Source organism: Rhinichthys klamathensis, unplaced genomic scaffold, assembly GCF_029890125.1.
Source record: "Rhinichthys klamathensis goyatoka isolate OS25496 unplaced genomic scaffold, OSU_Roscu_1.1 h1tg000059l_1, whole genome shotgun sequence".
Lineage (NCBI taxonomy): Eukaryota > Metazoa > Chordata > Actinopteri > Cypriniformes > Leuciscidae > Rhinichthys > Rhinichthys klamathensis.
In genome coordinates this window covers 7,321,906-7,346,453 of record NW_026606604.1, presented here as the reverse complement: position 1 = coordinate 7,346,453, position 24,548 = coordinate 7,321,906, and the positions used below count along the sequence as shown (strand labels likewise).

The following is a 24,548-nucleotide window of genomic DNA, read 5'->3' as shown; positions in this document are numbered from 1 at the left end:
CTTGTTAATCGTGTTTACTTTCGTTTATTAGCAGCAAAGCGCATGGGCAAGAACAGTGTCCGTGGTTGCCCTATGGTGGTTGCACATTTTCCACTGCAGCCACCTACTTTCGTTTACTTTAAAGGCGAGGTTTATTTGCGTCATCTTGCAAATGTACCAATCCCCAACTGAAGCGACAATAGAGAAAGGTTAGTGCTTTTGCGCACGAGTCCCCAGAAGCTCGTGAGACGTGCACTGGTGTGTTGGTAGCGACAGGAAGATAGACGGACCATCCGATTAACGCCGCGTTTAAAACAACTGCCAAACCGAGCCGGACTAGAACTCATCTGAGGTCTAAAGAGCACAATATGGCGGACGAGGCTGTCGGTCAGATGTCAATAAGTGAGTTTGATGATGTTGGAGATGAAGATGCTGCTGCAAATTGTTTGCGGTGTTGCGTCAGATTCTGCACTCCAGTCTATGCCATACATGCTGTATTTTATTTATACAGGCTACTCCAGTGCACAGTATACTAAGTTATACAGTGGCTATATTATCTAGGGATGTGTCCGAAGCCGAATACCATGTTCGGAAATGAATTGGACGTGGTGTAGCCTACTATGGAGCAACTAAAGGGAATACGTGATGGGAGTAAATATAGTTCCAACCCCAATTATATAGTTGGGAAATAACAGCTGTATATAATTTGGGAACCGCTATTAGAAAGCGGAGTATTGAAATCGCTTATGAATGCGCACGTGTTTTTTTTTACTTTCACTTTCGAGATTCGCAATCAGCGACTCCATGTAGTGCCGCTCCGGCAGTAGCTAAGATTAGATATTCATCAGTGACGCTCGGGATCTGACAATCATTCACCATTGTCCAGTATACCATTTCTCTTAACTCTCTTCATGTGGTCAGTCAGGGGTGTCCAAACCTTTTTCTCAGGGGGCCAGATTCAATGCTGTTGACACACTGACTTGTATGTTCACCAAGGCTACAAATCACAAATACTGTAAAAACAGTAATATTGTGAAATGTTATTACAATTCAAAGTAATAGGTACATTTAAAATAAGAGTGGTTTTATTTTATATTAAATGCTGTAAAAATACAGAAATAAACCGTTATATTGTGAATTTTACAAATCAAACTAATATAAATGTGAATTTATTTCTAAATTAAATGTATTCATTTATTGCAGTTTATTTGAAATGTGACCATTTTAATAGTGGTGCAGGTATGATGACGTCACTTTGTAGGCCAATAGGCAGTTCGCATCACACTAGATGTAGGCTTCTGGCACACCCCTAGTAGGTGCTTCTCAAATGGAAGGCATGCGTCCTTCCTAGTCCAGTCCTTCAGAGGCTTGTAGGTTGTTTTCCTCCTCAGCATTAAACGCTAGAATGAGACAGTCTAGTAAATGCATCACACATGTTCCCGGCCCCACCGTCACAGCAGGGAAATACTATTAAAACGTAATTTTTGGAAATACTTTGAACAGAACATGCTTTATAATGAAGATGCATCTCTCATCTATACACTCATGATGTATTTAGCCTAGTCATAAAGTGACAAGATCTGTCAAGTCTAACAGGTTCAGTGTGTGGTACATGTGCAATAACCCGTTGCTTTTAAAGATAAATGCTTTACAATTTTTCTAAATAAAAACGTATATATGGTGATCAATCAAAAATCATCGGACTAATCGAATAATAGTTTTAATACTAGTGCCAGGGATGGGTGATGTCAAACTGTTTTAGTTTGATAGCGATACTTTTTGTTATAAATTTAACAATACCAATATCTATTATTTTTTCTTAAATGCGTATGTGAAATTGCCAAATATAATTTTTTAGAAGAACACATCTATATGACACATAATGGTTGTTTCAAAAGGGTTAGTATCAAGGGTTAGGGCTTAATATCAAGATTCAAGATTCAATACTTTAATTGCCATACAACTCGGTGCAAGTTGTTAGCGATTTGCTTCAGTGTGCTCATAACAGGACATCAACAAGATACAACCAAGACATAGAGCAAATATATACACAAACGATATCCCACACGGGATGACACTTGACACAGACAAATAAAAGTAAAGGGAACACACCGCTCACCATGTACCTGGATGACAGTCCAGGAGGCTATAGTCTGTGGCTGATGTCAGGTAGAAGTGACAATTTGCATAGGGATACAGAGCTTACGATAAATAGATAAAATAACACTAGTATATCCACCACTTTACAATAAATAGATAAAATAACACTAGTATGGTTGGCATAAAATATATAAAAAGGTATAATAAAACACTATAAAGAAATGTGCAAATTATGCAGACTTGTTAGAGTACCTTACTTTTTTCCATAAGGGACTGGTCCAGGGGTTGAGAGCTGTTCTGCAGTATGTGCTGTTGAGGAAGTGGGAGGTTTTTATCTTAATAGCTATTATCCTTCTTCCTGATGGGAGTATGGAGAAAAGGGAGTTGGCAGGGTGAGTATCATCTTGTAGGATCTTTAGGCCTTTCCGGTGAATACGGGCCTCGTAGATCTCGCAGATGGTGGAGAGTTTGCAGCCAATGATTTTTGAGGCTGTATTGACTATCCTGTCTAGCTGCGACCTCTCCTGGACAGAAGAGTTCCCATACCAGACAGTAATAGAAAAAGTAAGGACACTGTCGATGGCAGCTTGGTAGAACGTACTCGGTTACTAACGTAACCTCGGTTCTCTCTAGAGAGGGAACGAGTACTGCGTAATAGCTTACGCTAGGGGAAAACGTGCCCGGTTACTAACGTAACCTCGGTTCTCTCTAGAGAGGGAACGAGTACTGCGTAATAGCTTACGCTAGGGGAAAACCTCTTTTCCACGAGATATTGAAGCCAAAAATTATCCTTAATTTTTTATTAATGTAAAACGCTTTGCAGCAGCAAGCAGACACAGGCGAGACAGCTCGCGCGCCTATTGGCTGCTCTTGCGGCAAATGCAGCAGCCTATCGAGAGAGACTCTGCGTGACGTAATGACCAATGGGGGCAATTCGCGCCCATATCGTCACGTCCCGCCAGAAAGGGCGTGGTCTCACTCTATAAATATGCTCGTTAGGCTGGTACAAGCTGGTTTTCATCGCCGAAGCGAACCAGAGCGTATTCCAAGCACGGCAAGATACGCAGTACTCGTTCCCTCTCTAGAGAGAACCGAGGTTACGTTAGTAACCGAGTACGTTCTCTTACGAGAGTATCTCTCGTACTGCGTAAAAGCTCACGCTAGAGGAACACAATGCAACTTGCCGTGCGTACAGGGATCCAACACCAAAGTCCCAGGGGCCGAAGCCCAGGGCTCATATAGTGCATAATCACCATAAACTCACATAGAGTGGAGGAAGAGAGGCTGGAAGCGTCATTCCTTATAAAATAGCACCCAGCGGGGCTATCATATGACAATTAAACGCGCAGCCAGGGTGAAAGCTTTTAGCCTGATCTGGGTGGCCATACGTGTGTCAACACTCATGGGGCTGCAGTAAACTCAGCATCTGGGCCGCACAGCGGGCCAGATAGCACTGAATTCTAGACCGCCAAAAGCTTAGCTTGTAAGGCGGGGACCTCCAGGTTATAGTATTTTATAAATGTAGACGGCGAGGCCCAGCCCGCGGCCGTACAGATATCTTGCAGGGTAACCCCCCTAGACCATGCCCACGAAGACGCCACGCCTCTCGTGGAGTGCGCTCTGACACCCAAGGGGCACTGCAGGCCCTTTGCAGTGTAAGCGAGCGCAATGGCATCCACTATCCATCTGGATAGGCTCTGTTTTGAGGCAGCGAGTCCCTTGGAGCGCCCGCCAAATAAAACGAAAAGCTGCTCAGTCTGTCTGAAAACAGACGAGCGCGACACATAAGCTCTTAATGCCCTGACGGGGCAAAAGAGACTCGCGTCCTCCTCCTCATTGAGAACCGGAAGGGCGGACAGGGAAATTACCTGGGCCCTAAACGGTGTATTGAGGGATTTCGGCACATACCCGTGCTTAGGTTTGAGAATGACCTTCGAGTCATTAGGCCCAAACTCCATACATGACGCGCTTACTGATAGCGCCTGCAAGTCCCCTATGCGCTTCACTGAAGCGAGAGCCATGAGAAACACTGTTTTGAACGACAGGTGTTTCATGTCCACCAGCTGGATTGGCTCGAACGGGGCGCCTTTCATGGCCTCCAGGACCGTGGAAAGGTCCCACGTCGGGACTGAAGGGGGCCTGGGAGGGTTTAGCCTCCAAGCTCCCCTAAGAAAACGCACGACTAAGTCATTCTTCCCCAGCGACTGGCCAGACACCGGTTTTGCAAACGTTGCTATGGCCGCCACATATACTTTGAGCGTGGATGGGGTCCTGCCCTTATCCAGTAGCTCTTGAAGGAAGGAAAGCACTTCCGAAACCCCGCAGTCCACAGGTGAAAAGCTCTGGGCTTGACACCATGCAGAGAAAACAGACCATTTTGAGGAGTAGAGCCGCCTGGTAGACGGAGCTCTAGCCTGCGCGATCGTGTTTAACACTCCTTTTGGGAGGCTAGCGGGTACCCGTTGATGGCCCATGCGTGCAGGGACCACAGCTCCGGGCGAGGATGCCAAATTGAGCCCTCTGCCTGAGAGAGGAGGTCTCTCCTCAATGGTACAGGCCATGGGGCAGTGCTGGTCAGCTGCATCAGGGCAGGGAACCACATCTGGTTTGTCCAGAGCGGAGCTACGAGCAGCACTGGGCATCCGTTTTCCCTGATTCGTTCCAACACTTGAGGCAGGAGCGAGACAGGAGGAAAAGCATATAGGGGGCAGCGGGGCCAAACATGAGCCAGCGCGTCCTTGCTTTTCAAGAAAAACTTCGGGCAATGAGCGTTTCCGTGGGATGCGAATAGGTCCACCTGTGCTCTGCCGAACGTTTTCCACAGCAGCTGGACCGTCTGCGGGTGCAGCGACCACTCCCCTGCTGGAACATTGTTCCTGGACAGTCTGTCTGGTCCCACATTCAGGTGACCAGGCACGTGCGCTGTTCTCAGTGAGAGCAGGTTGTGCTGAGCCCAGACCAGGAGGCGTTCCGTCAGCCTGTGAAGGTTTCGTAGCCTGATGCCCTCCTGGCGATTTATGTATGCCACCACTGACATGTTGTCCGACCGGACCAAGACGTGGTGGCCTGTTATCCGGGGACAAAAGCGCCGTAGCGCTTTGTCGACTGCTATCATCTCCAAGCAGTTTATGTGAAGGAGCTTTTCCCGTTCTGACCACAGGCCAGCTAGCGGTCCGCCCTCGAGCAGCGCTACCCACCCCGAGGTGGAGGCGTCCGTAGACACCACCTTCACACTCGAAGCGGTCCCCAGACTCACACCTGACTGATACCAGTCGGTTATTTTCCAAGGTTCCAGAGCTGAAACGCACTGTAGGTCGACCCTGAGGCGAAACAGACCCGCTGTTCATGCCCTGGGTGGAACCCGCGCTTTCAGCCACATCTGCAGTGGGCGCATGCGAAGCAAGCCCAACTGGAGTACAGAGGCTGCTGAGGCCATCAGCCCCAGCATTTTCTGAAACCTTTTGAGTGGAACTATCGAGCCGTGGCGGAAGGATTTCGCGACGCGCTGAATATTTAGTCCGCGCTCCGGTGACAGGCGTGCCATCATGGATAGCGAGTCTAACACTGTTCCCAGAAAGAAAATTCTCTGACTGGGAGACAGTGAGCTTTTCGCCCAATTGACTGTGAGGCCCAGCTCCTCGAGGTGCTCGAGTAATGCGGCCCTGTGTTCTATGAGCTCCGATCGTGATCGAGCTAGAATCAGCCAATCGTCCAAGTAGTTCAGGACTCGCATGCCCTGAAGTCTCAGGGGTGCGAGCGCCGCGTCCATGCACTTCGTGAATGTACGAGGTGCTAGAGACAGGCTGAACGGCAGGACTGTGTATTGATATGCCTGGCCCTCGAAAGCGAATCTCAAGAATCGCCTGTGATGGGACGCTATTTGTATTTGGAAATAGGCGTCTTTCAGATCTATTGACATAAACCAGTCCCCGTGGCGCACTTGCGCGAGGATTTTCCTGGTCGTAAGCATTCTGAACTGGCGTTTCACAAGCGCTCTGTTCAGCTGTCGCAGATCTAAAATGGGTCTGAGACCCCCATCCTTTTTCGGTACCAGAAAATATCTGCTGTATAGGCCCCCTTCGCTCTGAGCCTGAGATAAAGGTTCTATAGCCCCTTTGCTCAGTAGTTTCGCTATCTCAGCACGAAGTAGATGAGACACTTCGTTTTTCACCGTAGTTTCGACACGCGCCGTATAGCGGCGAGGGCTTCGAGCGAATTGTAGCGAATAGCCTCTCTTTACAGTGTTCAGCACCCATTCTGATACCCCGGGAAGCTTTGACCACGCATCTGCGTGAATAGCAAGAGGCAGAATGAAATCCGGGCTCTGGCCGCGGCAAAACGGCAGCTCGAGAGCCCTGGTATACTGGGAACACAACACCGTGTTTACAGCGTTCGAGGCGGGGGGCGCGCTGATCATAGCGGGCAGCCTGGCCGCGCTCAGCTTTTCTATGGCAGATTGTGCAGGAAAAGTGAGCGGGGCCGATCCCGTATGATTCGGCGTGTCTGTGAGAAAATGTGGGCGCGGGACTGCGGGCACATTTACTACACTGAAAACACTGTCGGTTAGAGCCGACTGAATGTGTGTTGGTTTCATTTTTACAGAAACCAAGGGACATGCAGCGTGCAGTGTAAGCGGCCATTGTGACATGGGCGCGTTCACTACATTGTTTGCACAATCGACCTGAGTCGATTTTATTTGTGCTAGCCCTGCACCGTGGCGGGCCGTGTCTGGGTGAGGGAATGGGCACTGGGGCGTGGGCATTCTTACAACACTCATAACACCATCGGCCGTGGCCGGAACACCAGAAAATGCACTCTTTATTGGATTTATCTGGGTAGCCGTAAAAACGGCTTTTGTGCGCAGGCAAACGGGCTGAGACACCGGCTGGCTCACTGCGAAATACACTGGGACAGTCGCGATGCTTGGAACTGACCGAGCGAGAAGTTTTGGTGGAAATCCGGCCGCAGAGGGATCTGAACACCGTCGCTTTCCTAGAATGGCTAGGAAGGCTTTGAGGCCTCGGGCTTGATCTCAATCCTCGGCCGGGGCCCGCGTTGAGGGGGATGGCGTCCAGCAGAGCGAGAGCGCGGTCTTTGGCCTCGGGCGTGGCGGCGCTGTGAAGCGGCGGCGGCGGGCGGTGCAGGTTGCGGCTGAGAGCTGCGAGCAGACGGCTGTTTTGAGCGGCCTGCAGCGGACCTCGAGCACTTCGGAAGGAAGTGCTTCATAGCTTGCGAAGTCTTCTGCACCTCCATGAATCTGTCCGCGAAATCTTTGACGGCAGATCCGAAGAGGCCCGCTGGTGAAATGGGCGCGTCGAGGAACACAGAGCGCTCGGCTTCCGTCATCTCGGACAGCGTCAGCCATAAGTGTCTCTCAGCCACGGTGAGAGAGGCCATATTCCGTCCTATGGCCTGTGCAGCGGCTTTAGCAGCGCGAAGAGCGAGGTCTGTAGCGCTTCTCAGGTCCGCCACGCAGATCGCTTCGGGTCCTTCCTCGTCCAGTTTAAGGAGAAGGTCGGCCTGGAAGATCTGCAGGATAGCCATTGTGTGCAGCGCTGAAACTGCTTGCCCGGCGGCGGTGTAAGCGCGTCCGTGCATGGCTGACGTCACTCGGCAGGCTTTAGATTGGAGCGTCGTGTGAGCGCGCCGTCCAGCGGAGGGCGGGAAGAGATGAGACGCTACAGCTGGTTCCACAGGGGGAACGGAGAGGTACCCTCTGTCCTTCGCGCCATCCACCGAGGAGAATGCAGCAGAGGCAGAGGTACGCAGCCTGGCGGAGAAGGGGGCGTTCCACGACTTAGTCACTTCCTTGTGTAGTTCTGGGAGGAAGGGCGCGGGCCTTGACTTTGACGGAGCCTCGTCTTTTCCGAGAAAGCGTCCGTCCAGTCTGTTGCGCGGTGGTTGCGCGGGCGCCTCCCAGTCGAGGCCGATGCTTTCCACGGCCTGAGAGAGCAGACGCATCAGCTCAGTCTCAATGCCGGCTCTCTTACCAGTGGTTTGGCGGGAAACGCTAGCGGAGGGGAGGTCCACGGAGCTCGCCCAATCCTCGCTATCAGATGCCAGAAGAGAACAAGCCTCGGTGGGTTCGTCGAACTCGTGGACGGACGCGGCGGCAGGCGGCGGCCGTTGTCCGTCAGTGAGCGACTCGAGCGAAGCCGGCGAAGCTGGCGGGCGAACCGACGAGCTTTGGCGGGCTGGAGAGAGCTCGGGAGCGCGCTGGCCGTGGTAAAGGCTCGGAGAATGATGCCAGGCGAGTCCTCAGAGTCACCATAGGCAAAAGCTCGCAATGAGGGCATCCGCCGTCAGCGAGCGCGATAGCCGCGTGATCCTCACCCAGGCAGGACACACAGATGACATGACGGTCCCCGTCGCTGAGTGGGGCGCGGCACGAGCCACAGGATGGCATCTTTAAAAAGACGCAGCTCTTTTGTGATGAGAAGTGTAAGTCGCGTCAAGTAAGCGAGCTAACACTCTCAGCAGAGTAAGGATACAAAGTGATATAAAGGATATAGAACGCCGGAAAGCGCAGCAGGTACGGCAGTTGAAGGCGGCGAGGCCAGCGACTCCAGAGCTCGTCCCGCTGAAAAGCTTGCTTCGACGGCGCGGCTTCTCACTCCGGATCCAGCGATGCGTGTGCTTCGCTGAAGAGATGAAAACCAGCTTGTACCAGCCTAACGAGCATATTTATAGAGTGAGACCACGCCCTTTCTGGCGGGACGTGACGATATGGGCGCGAATTGCCCCCATTGGTCATTACGTCACGCAGAGTCTCTCTCGATAGGCTGCTGCATTTGCCGCAAGAGCAGCCAATAGGCGCACGAGCTGTCTCGCCTGTGTCTGCTTGCTGCTGCAAAGCGTTTTACATTAATAAAAAATTAAGGATAATTTTTGGCTTCAATATCTCGTGGAAAAGAGGTTTTCCCCTAGCGTAAGCTATTACGCAGTACGAGAGATACTCTCGTAAGAGAACTGCAACATACCCTTACAGGCTACCCCAAATTTCCTCAGCTGGCGAAGGAAAAAAAAGCCTCTGATGGCCTTTTTTTAGTAATGTTGGTTATGTTATCATCCCATTTTAAAGACGATGATATCGTAGTACCTAAAAACCTAAAACTGTCAACCCGCCAGTTATTAGCACAATTAAAAAGGTTTGAAACAACAATAGGTTCTTTATTTTATGGAAATATTATGATTAAATAATGGATTATACAATATAAACATGAATAAAATAAATAAAATCAAACTAAAATACCAACAACATAAAACAAGCTCATTTACACTTTCTTGAAATACATTATTTTTCTTCTTAAAAAGGCCATAATGGCTGTTTAGGCCTAATGATTTTTTAAACCAAATCGATGGTAAATAAGTAGCTTGTGAGTGTATATATATATATATATATATATATATATATATATATATTAGTACTGCAAATCGATGTGTCCATCCCTACCTAGCGCCTTCAGTGGCACACTAAAGCTACAGACGTTGAAGAACCTTTTACAGCAGTAAAGTCTGCTGTGAATCTGCTTGCAAACTGGTGGAATGTTAAATCTGCTGTTGTTTGGTCCTGCAGAAGAACTGTACGTGTCTGATAAACATGGCAGTGATGTGGATGGAGATGGATCTGAGCAGAAACCCTTTAAAACTCCACTCAAGGTGCTGTGAGTTTTATCTGCATTGATATATGATGCCATTTTCTGTGTTTTGTTTCATACTTTTCTCATTCATATTTCCTACATGTTTTCAGGCACTGTTGTTTGCGGGAAAAGAACCTTTTCCAGTGATCTATGTGGATTCCCAGAAGGAAGGAGAGGTGTGTAAACCTGCAGTTAACAACTCACTAACCGTAACTAAAATAATCATATAAATCTCATAAAAAGAATTATATCAAAATAAATCAATATTGATTTAACAGATCGGTTCCTGACATACACCTAGAATTCTGGCCAAAAAAGAAAAACCTCAAGCCTCATGCATTGATTTCTTTTTCCAATCTCAGAAAGCATTTTTAAAAATTAAACCAGATAACAATGATGATTATATAAAACAATTTTTTTATATAATAAATATATATGTCGTGTATATGTATATATATCTGCAACATCACACTGGTAGCTGTGCGATATGGTTGTTTATCAGCATTTGGTCGTAAGCATGAGGCTGCAGGTAATCATAGAGCTGTGCTGGTATACAGCCATATCGCATGGCTACGAGTGTGTTATTGAGTTTATACAACAATTTGACAGCACAATTTTGTTAATACATTAGAAACGACAATGGAGTGTCTTTAAAAACCCTCTCAGAACTACTTCCAAATTGACAGTTTTACAGTTGTGACCAAGCCTCCGTTAGTAGTAGTAAACTAGTGACGAAGGAATGTTGAGTCGCTCCAGTGAAGCTCATTGTATTTTGTACCTATTCTGAGTATTATTGAGAGAGAGAGATCGCCTGAGTGAGTATTACCTGAATCTGATACAAAATTCATCCTTCAGGTGGATGTCCTTAATATTATATTTATTATAAAAACAATCAGTTTCAACATCACTACTATCTACTACTAATAGACAAGTCAAACATTCAAAAGCAGTGCTCTAGTACAAGATTTAATTGAAATATATTCTAAATCTAAAATTATTAAAGTTAACAACCCCTACACAATTTCATTTGCCAAGGAAAAAGTAATATATTAATAAGAGCAAAGATTTTGAAGAAATTGAAAAAAGTGAAGGGGGTCTGAATACTTTCTGAATGCACTGTGTATATAGTCTATAGATCGTATTTTGAAAATAAAATAAAATAAGGAAAGGTTATATTAGCTATAAAATATCTGTTTTGATAAGACATTTTAACAAGATGAAAGAAACTAAAATGAATCTTAAGTCTAACATTGTCACACATGCATTTTTGTTATCATTTGCTGCATTCAAAATGAGTGTATATTTAATTAATATTTACATAAATTGACAAAGTTTTGTAGGAATAGCAATTAACCTGTAACCTATTGCTCTTAATAGTTTGACATTATGGTTTGTTTGTGTTGCCAGCGTTGGGCTGTCATCTCTAAGACTCAAATGAAGAGCACAAAGAAGCTCTTGAATCGAGACCAAATGAAGAGTGAGAACAAAGACACGAGGGAGGTACCTGGAACATTTTGTGATTTTATAGACCAATAATTCCTGTTGTATGTATCATGTTTTTTTGTTGTTGTTTTTTTACATCTGCCTGTTTGATGTCATGATTGACAGACTCAAGATGCTGAACGCAGAGAGAAGAATCTGGAAGAAGCTAAAAAGATCACCATTGAGAATGACCCCAGCCTTCCTGAACCCAAAACCGTGAGTGTCAGAGTGTTTTCTGCATACTTACAGAATGTAATATTGATTATATAATAGCTCTGATTTACAGTCTGAGGTGGTTTTAGGAGCAGCATGTAATATGTCTGGCAACAATATGTTTCAAGCCTAAAAAAATGGAGTGTGTGGCTTTTTTATTTCTCAAACAACTTTGTCGGAAGACGTATCGTGGCCATATTCCAGGATGAGAATGCCAAGATTCATCAGGGTTAAAATGGTGAAAGAATGGTTCAGAGAGCATGAAGAATTGTTTTCACATATGAATTTGCCTGAGTCCTGACCTTAAATTCATTGAAAGGATTTACAGAGTGCTCACCTCTTGCATTGTCAATACAAGAGCTTGACCAAAAATGTATGCACCTCTTGATGGAAAGAAATGTTATTTCCATCAAGAAGGTGCATCAATGTTTGGTCAAGATACTCTTTTTATTTTATCTGCTCCAGGAAAGAACACTTCCTGAATGTAGCAAACATCAAACAAAACTTAAGTCCGGACCAATGTTCCCTCTAATTTATTATAATCTATGGCGGTTAACAAGAGCACTGCAATAATTTCCCTACACATTGTCTGTTCTCGGCGCGTCATTTTATTCTTTTGTGCGCGTTCGCACACGCACAAAGCTTAGAGGGAACATTGGTCTGAACATTGCAGACAACAGGAGCATTTAAAATAGTGGGTCCATTTTTATTACTAGCTTTTGTGTTCCCCTTGTCAGAGTAGCTATAATCGATTATGGTCTATTACTGCATCGATGCAAAATCGTCCACATCCGCATCGCGATGAATCGTAGAAACGATTAATTTCGACACCCCTAATTTTAACGTAGGCAGTGAAGTCGATATGGAAGTGAAAGTCTGCTTTATCGAGATTTTCTGGTTTGTTTTCTGTAACTCTCAGGTGAAGATTAATAAACTGGAGTCGCTGAGAGAAAAGAGGGTGAAGGTGTTCGGTTGGGTCCATCGGTTACGCAGACAAGGTGAGCAGATTTGGTGTGTTTGTTCATTCAGAATCGATTCTGTCTTTCTCAGCTGTCTGATTGAGTGACTTCTGTCTAAATCTCCTGCTTTGATTCACATATTCACATATTTATAAAGCTCAGATTCAACGAAAATACTCAGTATACTTCCAATTAAAATGTATTTGCTAATGTTTTCTCAGGAAAGAACCTTCTGTTTATTGTGCTACGTGATGGAACCGGTTTCCTGCAGTGTGTTCTCACGGACAAACTGGTACCGTGTGTGTTTTTGTCGATATTTTACACAATTATAAATGAGTAAATAAGTCCTATTTACTCTGTTAGTTATCAGTGCTTTTAGTTATTAGGATTAAGGCTAGACGATGCCCTAAATTAAAGACAGTAAAGCAAAAATTATATCAAAATTACATAAAATAAAATTATTTATAGTGTACATTAGCAGTCAAAAGTTTGGGTTCAGTAAGTCAGTTTTTTTTTAAAGTCTTTTCTGCACACTAAGAAATTCATTGATTTCTTGATCAAATTTTGATTCATTGATCAAAAATGTGAAATATTATTAGAATTTAAAATAGCTATTTTCTTGGTGAATAACATTGTAAAATGTAATTTTATCCTGTTATCAAAGCTGCATTTTCAGCATCATTACTCCAGTCTTCAGTGTCACATGTCTCTTCAGAAATGAATCTAAAATGCTGATTTGCTGCTCTAGAAATATACATTGTTGATTAAAAAGTTGTAAAAGAACATTTATTTGTAATAAAATATTTTGTAACATTATAAATGTCTTTACTGTCACTTTAGATCAATTTAATTTGTCCTTGATGAAATAACGTTTTCTTAAAAAAAAAAAAAACGTTTGAACAATAGTGTAATATAAATATATTTTTTAGAATTGTAACGATATTTGATGCATGTTTTAAATCATGCCAGCAACAAGAAACATCATGTAAGCATGCGTGAAACATGCTAGAAACATACTAATGTAATAAAACATGATAGAAACATACTGTTTGATGTTATCAACATGTTAAACTTGCTAGCAAAATGATAAAATATGTTAGCAATTTACTAAATCATGCTATAACATGTTAGCTTCATGGTAAATAATGTTAGCAACACACTGAAACATGCTAGCAGTGTGTTAATTCATGTTAAAAACAAGCAATTCGTTAAATCATGCTAAAAAATGGTAGCAGTTTGCTAAAACATTAACAATGTGTTAAATATACCAGCAACATGCTAAAACATTTTAACAATATGCTAGAGCATAGCATTTTATTGACTTCGAGGCGTTGTCAAACCAACATCAACTTTGTTCACAAACTTTACTCATCTAGTTGGAATTCGTATTTGTTCTGAAATGGGTGATTTATATTAATTTATCCAAAACAGCTGTGTTTGATGATGCTGAATGTAAGAGTTGAAATACAGTAAAGTCTTGTTCAGATAGTCTCTGAGATGATGGATGTGTGTGTTGTGTGCAGTGTCAGTGTTATAATGGACTGCTGTTGTCTACGGAGAGTACCGTCGCTCTGTACGGAACTGTGAAACCTGTTCCTGAGGGCAAACAGGTGAGAAATTAATTACCCTGATTAATTAATTAACAGCTACTCAGAAACTGAAACTACTCATAAGTTAAAGTAGTTAAGTTACATTTAAGCTACCATTCTGAAAAAGTAGTTAGCTTCACTACAAGTTACTATCAAAAAGTAGCTAGCTACATTGAAACTACTTTTTTTTTCAATGACATGTTAATATGTTATGTTAATTAAGAATGTTATAAGTAAAATATTTGGGGTTTAAAAAAAAACATTGTAATGCAATTATGATTTCAAAGAGTAGGGTAAATTCAGGTTGATTGGGACACTTTTTCCCAGTCATTTTAATGGCAAAAAGTGTCACCATCGTTTGATTTAGTAACTCATACACACAATAATAAAATATAGCCTATATCTCAAACTGACTGTCAAAGTGCAAAATTGCTACAAATGTAACATCAATACAAGAACAAAATGTATGCAACTTAAATTGGATACACAGGAGAAGTAAAATATGCAGGTTAAACTCACAGCACATGCGGTATTTATTGTGAACAAAACTTTGGCGGGACAGATTAAACTGGGAGTTCATCGTTGTAATTAAATCAGAAATAGAGCTGACATTTGATATAAAGTGCAATAAAGCAGGAAAATTAATCAGTTTAAAAAGGCTATTATTCACCTCCTGTATGTGCTTTAAGTCTTTAACGCAGAGAGCGTTTTAATATTTGGTTTGCATAAATTACAGTCGATTTATGTGTAATATCCACTCCTGTGTATCGTTTACATAATTATCAGACGATCTTTTGTTGGTGAACGGAGGCGGAAGTTGCGTGATATAACAACAGTTGGCGGTAATGAACAAATTTAGTTTGTGATCTAATAGTCTATTGCATTTCAGGTTCGTGACTCATCAGCAAAATGCAATGTAGCTTTTGGTTGCGCTACACCGCCATGTCCTTCATGCAGTTCATGTTTTTTTTTGTGTGTGTGTTTTTTTTTTTTTTTTGCAAGGCTCCGGGCGGCCATGAGCTGCACTGTGATTTCTGGGAGCTGATCGGTCTGGCTCCGGCGGGAGGTGCTGATAACCTGCTCAACGAAGAGTCTGACGTGGACGTGCAGCTGAACAACAGGCACATGATGATCCGCGGGGAAAACATCTCCAAGATCCTGAAAGTCCGATCCACCGTCACGCAGTGTTTTCGGGATCATTTCTTCAGCCGTGGTTACTGCGAGGTCATTCCCGAAGCCATGCACTTGCACACATTATGCACAGGCTCCTTGATAGTTCACTCCAAAATGAAAATGATCCCGAAATTGACTTCCTTCTTTAAGCTGAACACAATCAAACTTATATTAAATAATATCCTGGCTCTTCCTAGCTTCAAAATGTTTTTTGAAGCTCTAAAAAGTGCATCTATTCATCATAAAAGTAATCCATACGACTCCAGTGGGTTAACAAATGCCTTCTGAAGCCAAGCGATGGGTTTCTGTTAGAAAAATATCTATATTTAAAAATGTCGAAACTATAATATCTGGCTTCTGGCAACAGCCGTACACGCGTTTACGAGAGAGTCAAGTTCCAGCAGAAGGGTGACCTCTGACCTCAAGTCTTAAAAAGTTAGATTTTCCTAATAGTAGTCCTAATTTTGGGGCATATACCACAAAATGACATTTCCAACTTAATTTATGAATCTTGAATACTCTGGAGTAAAGATTTAAGAGATGTTATTAAACGTGGAGGTTTGTTTGTTGTGGTCCTCAGATAACTCCGCCCACTCTGGTGCAGACGCAGGTGGAGGGCGGCTCCACCCTCTTCAGTCTCGATTACTTCGGTGAGAACGCGTACCTGACGCAGTCGTCTCAGCTTTACCTGGAGACCTGCATCCCTGCGCTGGGTGACACCTTCTGCATCGCCCAGTCGTACCGCGCCGAGCAGTCGCGCACCCGCAGACACCTGTCCGAGTGAGTCTGGAGCCGTTTACTGAAACAGACAGAAGTGGGGCAGTGTAATGGAGTTTGGGATGATTATGAATTTTTGTTTTAGAAACCTCTTCTGCTCACCAAGGCTGCATTTATTCGATCAAAAATACAGTATTAATATTAATACAGTATACAATAATAATACATAATTGTGAAATGTTATTACTACCGTATTTAAAATAGCGGTTTTCTATGTTAATATATGTTTAAAATGTAATTAGAGATTAGGGCTGTCACTTTACGTTCAAAAATCGATTGGACAATCGATCGGACCAACCAACACAAGTTTCGAAAACGAAAATAGGGAATCGATTTTAAAGCTGCTGTAGGTAACTTTTGAAAAAATGTATTTGCTAAAACTGTCATTATGTCCTGACAGTAGAATATGAGACAGATAATCTGTGTAAAAATCAAGCTCCTCTGGCTCCTCCCAGTGGTCCTATTGCCATTTGCAGAAATACACGCTCCCGGTCAGAGCCAGGAGGAATGTCTTAGCAGTGTCAATCACGCTCGTGTACGCACTGATCACACCCCTCTCTTACACAGCGCGAGCCGTCGTTTAAACTCAAGATTGCCGGCGTGCTGCAGCTGTGCTTATGACGGAGAAACAACCTAAACTGCCAATTCTCGAGTGACACCTGCTCATAAAACAAAGAGGTAAAAGGAAAAAGACTGATGACGATAAACAAGCGAAAACTCCCTACTGCAGCTTTAACGGGCATATATATATATATATATTACAATTTGGATTTCATACATTCATTTCTTATTTAAACAAAATCCTGTCATCCAGCAATCTCGAGCTCCCTTCCTAATTCATTCTCATCTTTTTTTTTTTTTTTACCAAAAATGTGTTTTAGGTGGACAGATCAATAAAGTACAAAGAACATGTAGGATGATGGAAAATAACAATGTCTTTTCTGTTAACCAAATGCTTTTTAATATTAGCTATTACTTCAATGCAAGTGAACAAGCGTACCGTTATTTGTTGCTTAGTGACGTGTGTGTTCAAGTAAGGCCGGTGACACACTGGCTGCGTGGCGTGTCCGTTTTTATTTCGGCTCCCATGTTAACAGGTTAGAGCTTGCACACTGCCTGCGTGACATGAACGCGTGCATGCTAGAAATAGAACCGACGCCTAATTGCGACACGCAAGCGTGTTGGAAGCCTTTCCAGGCAAAATAGAATAGGAAACGATGTTTATATATCATTTTGTACACGAATACATATTAATAAATTACATTTTGATGTTTGAAAGTCTAGGTTTTAACATAAATTCAGATATCAATGTCATTAAAAAAATAAATAATAATAATTATCGATTTTCAAATATTGCTATTATTTTTGCCTATATATAATTTCATGTCATTTTTATTTTTTAAACAATCGAGTCCTGGTGTCCACTACAGAGCTCATAGCATAACATATGAATAAAATATCTTTTTTTTCTTTTTTTTTTCCATTTGTTTCTTATCCTCTTAACAATGTGATTACATGAAGAACAAAAAACTTTTGAAAAAAAAAAAAACCTTCTGGGCCTCAGGAGGATATAAAGATAGGATAGGCTATTACATAGTGTGCCTTCTGAGTGACGGTCCAACATCAGGCTAAATATAGGCTCTTTAAAGCTACACAAAATTTGTAAATGTTATTGACATAAACAGACAGCCCACTTCCCTATTTTTCGGATTTTGGAAGATGTGCGATAACAGTTTAAATTGTTGTCCTAAAGGCAAGAGCAACACACCGTTAAAGACACAGAAAACGCGACGCAGCCGCCACGCAGCTGACACGCAACAGAAACGCCACGCTCATGCCACGCAGCTGACACGCAACAGAAACGCCACGCAGCCAGTGTGTCTCCGGCCTAAGCCAGAAATACGCTGTATTTATTTAATATATCATGATGACGCACGAGTTGCATATTTGCGCTAAATCCGCGCAGATTTGGCTTACACAAACTTCCCCAGCAAAGTGAGTAAACATACAAACACGCAAAATTGGCAAGTGATTTGACAGCGTTACCCGCATTTTTACCCGGGGTTGGCGGGTGTTAATTTCAAACCCTGAATGTTGCACTCCTGTTTGTCATTGTGCACGAAACTTCACGCCAATAAATCATCAGAAATATTGCTGACTCGTGTGCGCCTCAAACGCCCTCTTTACGTTCGTCCTAATGCCTGTTAGACATGGAAAATCGATTTTACAATCCCAAACCGGGGCCATGTCTCAAAAATCGAACAGGATTTCAACAAAAGTGACAGCCCTATTAGAGATACACCGATCGGAATCAGATGTTTTTTCACATGATCGGCCCGGACTGGTGACCGGCCGGTCAGTCTCATCCGTTCTGTCGCCAGCGGCACAGGCAATAATGTACGCAAATCCTGTAACTTGGTGAAGTTTGGGGGAAATTGTATTGTTTAATATTTAATTTAGTCCCCATAAACCATAAAAACCAAACACACGTGTGTGTTCTCAGGTACACCCACATTGAGGCAGAGTGTCCCTTCATGAGTTATGAAGACCTTCTGAACCGGTTGGAGGATCTGGTGTGTGACGTGGTCGACAGGGTTCTAAAGTCTCCTGCTGCGCAACTGCTCTACGACATCAACCCAGTACGACCCCGACCTCACACAACGCTATTATATGTGTCTGAGTATCAGTAAAATATTATACAGAGCCTTTGGAAACTAGGAAAACGTCAATTTATGTTACTCAGGCCTGGAAAATTCATGAAATTGATACATTTTAAAAAGGCATTGGGAATATTCTTTGTGAATAATCTTAAAATGTCAAATGTATGGAGACACTGGAATCTGTACATTACATCTATTTTTGATTTTTCCTCTTGCAGGACTTCAAGCCTCCCAAACGTCCATTCAAGAGGATGAACTACCCTGACGCCATTGTGTGGCTGAGAGAGCACAACATCAAGAAGGATGATGGGACATTTTATGAGTTTGGAGAGGTTTGTTATGATGAGTCTCATACATTGTTGCTCAACTACGAAGAAAAGAAGGCTGAAACACTTGAATGATAATGATATTTGATGATATTTGACTATTTATGTGTCATTTCTACAGGATATCCCAGAAGCCCCTGAGCGCCTGATGACCGACACCATTAATGAGACCATCCTGCTGTGTCGATTCCCGGCTGAGATCAAATCCTTCTACATGCAGCGCTGCCCTGAGGACCGTCGCCTCACTGAATCGGTCAGGACCAGACTTATTAACCTGTCATAACCAGCGCAAATTAAAAAAAATCCAGTAACAAGTTTTTTTTTTTTTGATTAATCAGATAAAAGGCCCAATTTAATTTATTTATTGACAAAACACACTACTTCACATCCTGCCCAATGCGTCCTTCAAACAAACGTGTCAGCTGAGTACTATGAAAACATACATAGTGAATATATCTACCCTTACAAAAATTAACCATGGTTTTACAACGAATAAAAAAAATAAAAAATAATACTGGGTTGTTGTAGTTATTTCATGGTAACCACAAATTAATCATGGTTTTGCTTCAAATCCATAGTTTAATTATGGTATTTGTGTGGTTCATCAAATGGTAATCAATAAACCCAGATACATGGTTTTACTATAATAATGGTGGGGTTTAGAGAGACTGAATCCCTAAGAGAACTATTTCGGACACCGTGAGAAAACAGTTGATGCTGCAGTGGATATTATTTTGTGACAAAATTTGTGTTTTTTCAACCTCGAATGCATGTACCTGTTGTAGGAGACACAATTTTTCGTAAATGAGTCTGTAAGAGAGCAGTATTCAGCAGAATTGTGTTGTACATGGCTGATGTGTTTGTGTTTATGTCAGGTGGATGTGCTGATGCCCAACGTCGGGGAGATCGTGGGAGGCTCCATGCGTATCTGGGACTCTGAGGAACTCCTGGAAGGGTATAAGAGAGAGAACATCGACCCCACACCCTACTACTGGTACACTGACCAGGTAACGGCCTTCTGCCAGCAGTTCATATAGACCAGAGGCCGCAGCAAACTTGGAAAGATTAAAATGATCTAAAATAATACAAAAATATTTAAAAATAGACAAAGCAAACATTGAAACGAGCAACTTCAGAACAAAAAAATATTTTCTTACTTTTATTCATCAATGAAGCATTGAACTAGTCAAGAGTGACTTGATTGATTTTTGAAGGAAAAATCTTACCGAGCACAAACTTTTATAATGGTGTACATCTTAATATTTTTGTATTTGCCCTGAAGTCATCTAAATAGTGGATCTTTTTGTTTCGAAATAGCCATTGCTGGCAAGTAGATTAACAATGTTTCATGTAAAATCTAGTCAATAATTGTAAAGATATAATAACTAAGCCTGGTTTGCAGGAAGAATGTGAAATCATTTTCATTTACATGCAGCAGTATAATACATAATAATAAACAGCAATATTTGCCTGTATATAAAATATTTGAATATGTGAGTGACATATTTTTTTGTCAGATTCATTTTTGAAATGGTTTGATCACAATAATGCAATTGAACTTGACAAAAATGCCACCAAAATCATCTTGAATATTCAATGTATCAGCCAGCCCTTTGTGATACCACATTGGTTGAAATGTTCACCTCTAAGTGTGTAACACTGTGTGTTGCAGAGAAAGTTCGGCACGTGTCCTCACGGTGGATACGGTCTGGGACTGGAGCGGTTCCTCACCTGGCTCCTGAACCGCCACCACATCCGTGACGTCTGTCTGTATCCGCGCTTCATTCAGCGCTGCCGGCCTTAAGCTCATGCACACACACACTGCAAGAGACCAACTAGGAAATCCCATCACTCACACTTATTGCTGGAGACCATATATACATATATATATTTCTAATTTTTTAAGATCTAATCTAAAGATGGTTTGAAAGATGATTCAGTGGTGCATTATATTACTGTCTGTAAAATTCATCTGCACTGCTGTTTACTTAAATACACATTACTTTTTTTAATAGATAACAAATACAGAATGACAGTATATTAAGCAATAAAAGTAACATACCTTTTAAAATGATTTAAGGTTTTCATTAACTTTCTTATTAGAAAAATCAGAAATCAGATACATATAGAGTCCTAAGACTTTAATAAAAAAGTTAAATAAAGGCTTACTCTTACTAAATTTACTTTTTGTGTAAAAATAAACAAACAAAAAAAATATTTCTGGTCAATTAATTGGTCCATGTTATTCCATAACATAAAATGCTTGTCTTCATAATGGTATTCAGATAATTCAAGAAATTTCACATTACAGAAATAAAGAGTTGTGAGATTTTAATGTGGTATTAAGTGTTTTGATCATATTTGCAAGCAAAAGAGAGTTGAGGCAGTGAAACAATCCTTTTGATAATAATGTGGCCAAAAATTCTTACCTAAACATTCTGTCATCAAACAAGGATAGAGGTTTTATGTTAATGACAAACTGACAAAAACAACAATAATAAAAAAGAAAAAAACTCAGATCAACTGTTCAGATCAGTTGTTCATTCAAAGAATGAACAACTTCAGGGATGCGTTGTGGCCAGGCCATGTCAATTAGGAAAGAAAATCCCCTTCTTTGCCTTTTCTTATATATATATATATATATATATATATATATATATATATATATATATATATATATATATATAATATCATTACTAAAAGTAGTAATTGACATTAAATATGAAGGCCCTAACTGCAGCAAAAACAAAACAAAAAACTTTACAACAAATACAGGGAAAAATAAAGGGGAAAAAAGAAAATACAAAAATAAATTTAGGAATAAATGTAGGTGAATTCAGGTTGATTGGGACACTTTTTGTCGTCACTTTTGCAAAGAGTCCCAGTCAACCTAAATAGCCTACACCTGTCACACTCACACGCCATTTGGACTTTGCTCTGTTTCCCCTAGTTTTTTGTCATGGTTGTTGTTAATTGGTTTGTCATTATTTAGTTCAGTTGTGTGCACCTCATTATCTCCCTGTTTCTGTTCAGTTTGTCCTGCCTCATAAATGCATTGTGGATGTTTAATGTGTTACCTGAGAGTTATATTAAAGACTTTTGATTCTTTGTCTTCGTGTTTACTACAAACAGTGAGAAAAGGTTTTTTTGTGTGTGACCTAAATATCTCTCTGCATTAGATAACCTTTCAATAAACAAATTTCTAGCTTTCCATAACTTGGTCAAACATATCAGATATTATTACAGTAAAAAATACATATTGATTCAGTGCAAAGTGATTTCACAAAGTAGGAATGTTACCCTCATCAGACTGGAGAATGCTATAGAACCCTTGCCAGAGATTCACTTCCCTCTATAAACCATTGATTCAAGCCATTACATTCAGGCCTTTAGCTCCAAATTCCACCACACACCAGATCTGGCAAGCTGTGATTGACAGGTTCTCTGAGCGAAGTAAGTTAGTCACTGAAGCAGAGATGGGAGTTAGTCACACGTTCAAGTCTAAAGCAAGTCTAAGTCGCAGGTATACACAACCAAGTCAAGTCAGTTGTTCGCTTCAAGCAAGTCAAGTCGAGTCCTGCTAAGGGTCAAGTCAAGTCGAAGTCAAGTTACAAAACCAAACAGAAAAAAGTAGAGTTTATATTGGCCTCAATCTTATTTATTTTTCCCTGAGAAATTATTACCTTTCTTATACAATTATATCGTAATATTAATAATATTCATATAATTTATTATAGGATGTATTTATAATTAACAATTATACGAAAAATGTTGAAGATAAATCATTTGAAGCTAAATTCACAAGTGTGGTGCATTAATTATATTGGTTTTATAGTAAATGCCATGTTTAACTTTGCTTATATATTTTTTTATGGAATATCACCGGCAGAAATTAACTTTCCCATTAAGAGCCAATATGTGACGCCTTAAATAGATTTCCAGGGGCATTTTTTTTCTAACTATGTTCTAACATTTTTTTTCTAACCATGCATTTATACTGCAATTACAACACCATAATGTTATGAGATTAATGATTTAAATATAATCATTTTAATATAAAGAAAATTAGATGCTAAAAAATTATAAATGATATTTTTTTAATTATGAAATTAAAACCGCCAATAGGTGGCGCCAAATCACCATCTTAATGTACGAGTCATAGAAGCATTCATTCAATTGATTCGTTCAAAACGGTAGATTCATTCTGGAACTAAGCCACTCTTTGTTTACTGAACTGTTTACTAAATATTATGTTATATAAAAAAATAACTCATAGCATACTAGGGCCATTTTTTCCACCACATCTTGAATTTTTGGAGCATACTAATTCTGCTGGCATTTTACCCCCCAACCCCCTGATAACATCTGACCCTGCTTCAAGAGAAACATAAAACACGACGAAACATCCTTAACAGTTTCTTATGTTGTTTCTCGTCATTGGAAAGAGCGACATATTTGGCTTTAATTGGAAGAAACTGTTGCAAATGTCTGTGTGAATTGCACGTTATACGCCATCACTAATTATTATCATTTTAATATATTGACAGCCTTAAGCTTCATTTGAAAACATAATTTTGTATAAAGAGGCATGCTGTTTTGACCACTGTTCTCTCTAGATTAAACGTTAGTCAAATTAACTATAACAGATTAAACAAGCTAGGCCTATATATAGACATTGAATCAACTTGGAACAGATTTTTCCAACTGGTGATTCAGCCACATCGGGGAGGGAGACAGAAGTAGGTGGAAGTCTGCCAGTAGGCTATACCTAAAAGCATGATTGCGCCTGATGGATTGGCGTCAAATAGCCTACAAAGCAAATTCTCATGGCGTAACTGGAATGTACACTCAGCTAAAGGATTATGGGCTATATGCACGCATAACTTCCGCGTTTGATGCAAGGATGCTCTTGCGTTTCCGGTTGGGGAGATTTATGCCGCGTTCCAGGCAACCTGTAACCCGTGTTTTTCCAACCTTATACCCGTGAAAGTGCACTTGAACGGCAGTCAAACCCGTGACTTCCCACCCGTGAACTCGTACTAGATCGATGTACTCCCAGTTACGAGTTCTGACGTCACATAGCCCGCAAAACCATACAAAACAACAATGGCAGCCCCTACGGATGCAGTGTTTCTGCAGGCGGTACACAGTGAGAATACACTTTAGGACAATATAACGTTGCAGTCAAATTAATAATAATATAATAATAATGATAATAATACACACAAGATTATGTATTACAATGTTATGTGTCTGAAACAATAAGTATGTACACACACGATTATGTATTACAATGTTATGTGTCTGAAAAAATAAGTATGTATATTGCGCTCAGGTAGTTTGGCGTGACTGGCCTGGAATGCTACAAAGTCGTGAGTCGTGGTTTGAAGTCGTGATTTACGTGCTCAAAAACCTGCCTGGAACGCAGCATTAAAGCGGAGGAAAACCGAGGAAAACGGGATTATGGCAGAGTCTTCAAAATTTACTGTCCTCTCGTCTTTGAAACGAAACTTTAATACGTTTAGATGTAATTTTATATATAGTTATGTTTATTTAATATAATAAACAAAGAAGCATAAACAAAATGAGGGGTGTCTGTTTTGTCTGTTTTTGTGACTAACGTTTCTTTAGTATAGCAATAGAGTATAAA

General features: G+C 41.5%; 1 protein-coding gene across 2 annotated transcripts in view; it reads left to right on the top strand.

The window, feature by feature from the left end:
* The first annotated feature begins 322 nt into the window (after window positions 1-322).
* The window catches only part of LOC130084052 (asparagine--tRNA ligase, cytoplasmic-like), a 44,830-nt gene continuing 20,604 nt past the window's right edge, over window positions 323-24,548 (top strand). The window contains exons 1-15 of one of the 2 annotated variants that reach the window (XM_056249212.1): window positions 323-381; window positions 9,656-9,738; window positions 9,830-9,895; window positions 11,127-11,219; window positions 11,328-11,417; window positions 12,334-12,412; window positions 12,595-12,665; window positions 13,897-13,983; window positions 14,965-15,186; window positions 15,716-15,915; window positions 18,416-18,551; window positions 18,791-18,904; window positions 19,020-19,151; window positions 19,774-19,905; window positions 20,571-20,714. In XM_056249212.1, the coding sequence (XP_056105187.1) occupies window positions 348-381; window positions 9,656-9,738; window positions 9,830-9,895; window positions 11,127-11,219; window positions 11,328-11,417; window positions 12,334-12,412; window positions 12,595-12,665; window positions 13,897-13,983; window positions 14,965-15,186; window positions 15,716-15,915; window positions 18,416-18,551; window positions 18,791-18,904; window positions 19,020-19,151; window positions 19,774-19,905; window positions 20,571-20,702 (1,671 nt within the window). In that variant the 5' untranslated portion in view covers window positions 323-347 and the 3' untranslated portion in view covers window positions 20,703-20,714. Of the gene's footprint in view, window positions 382-9,655; window positions 9,739-9,829; window positions 9,896-11,126; window positions 11,220-11,327; window positions 11,418-12,333; window positions 12,413-12,594; window positions 12,666-13,896; window positions 13,984-14,964; window positions 15,187-15,715; window positions 15,916-18,415; window positions 18,552-18,790; window positions 18,905-19,019; window positions 19,152-19,773; window positions 19,906-20,570; window positions 20,715-24,548 lie in introns of those variants that run through there. The other variant, XM_056249213.1, reaches the window with a different exon arrangement.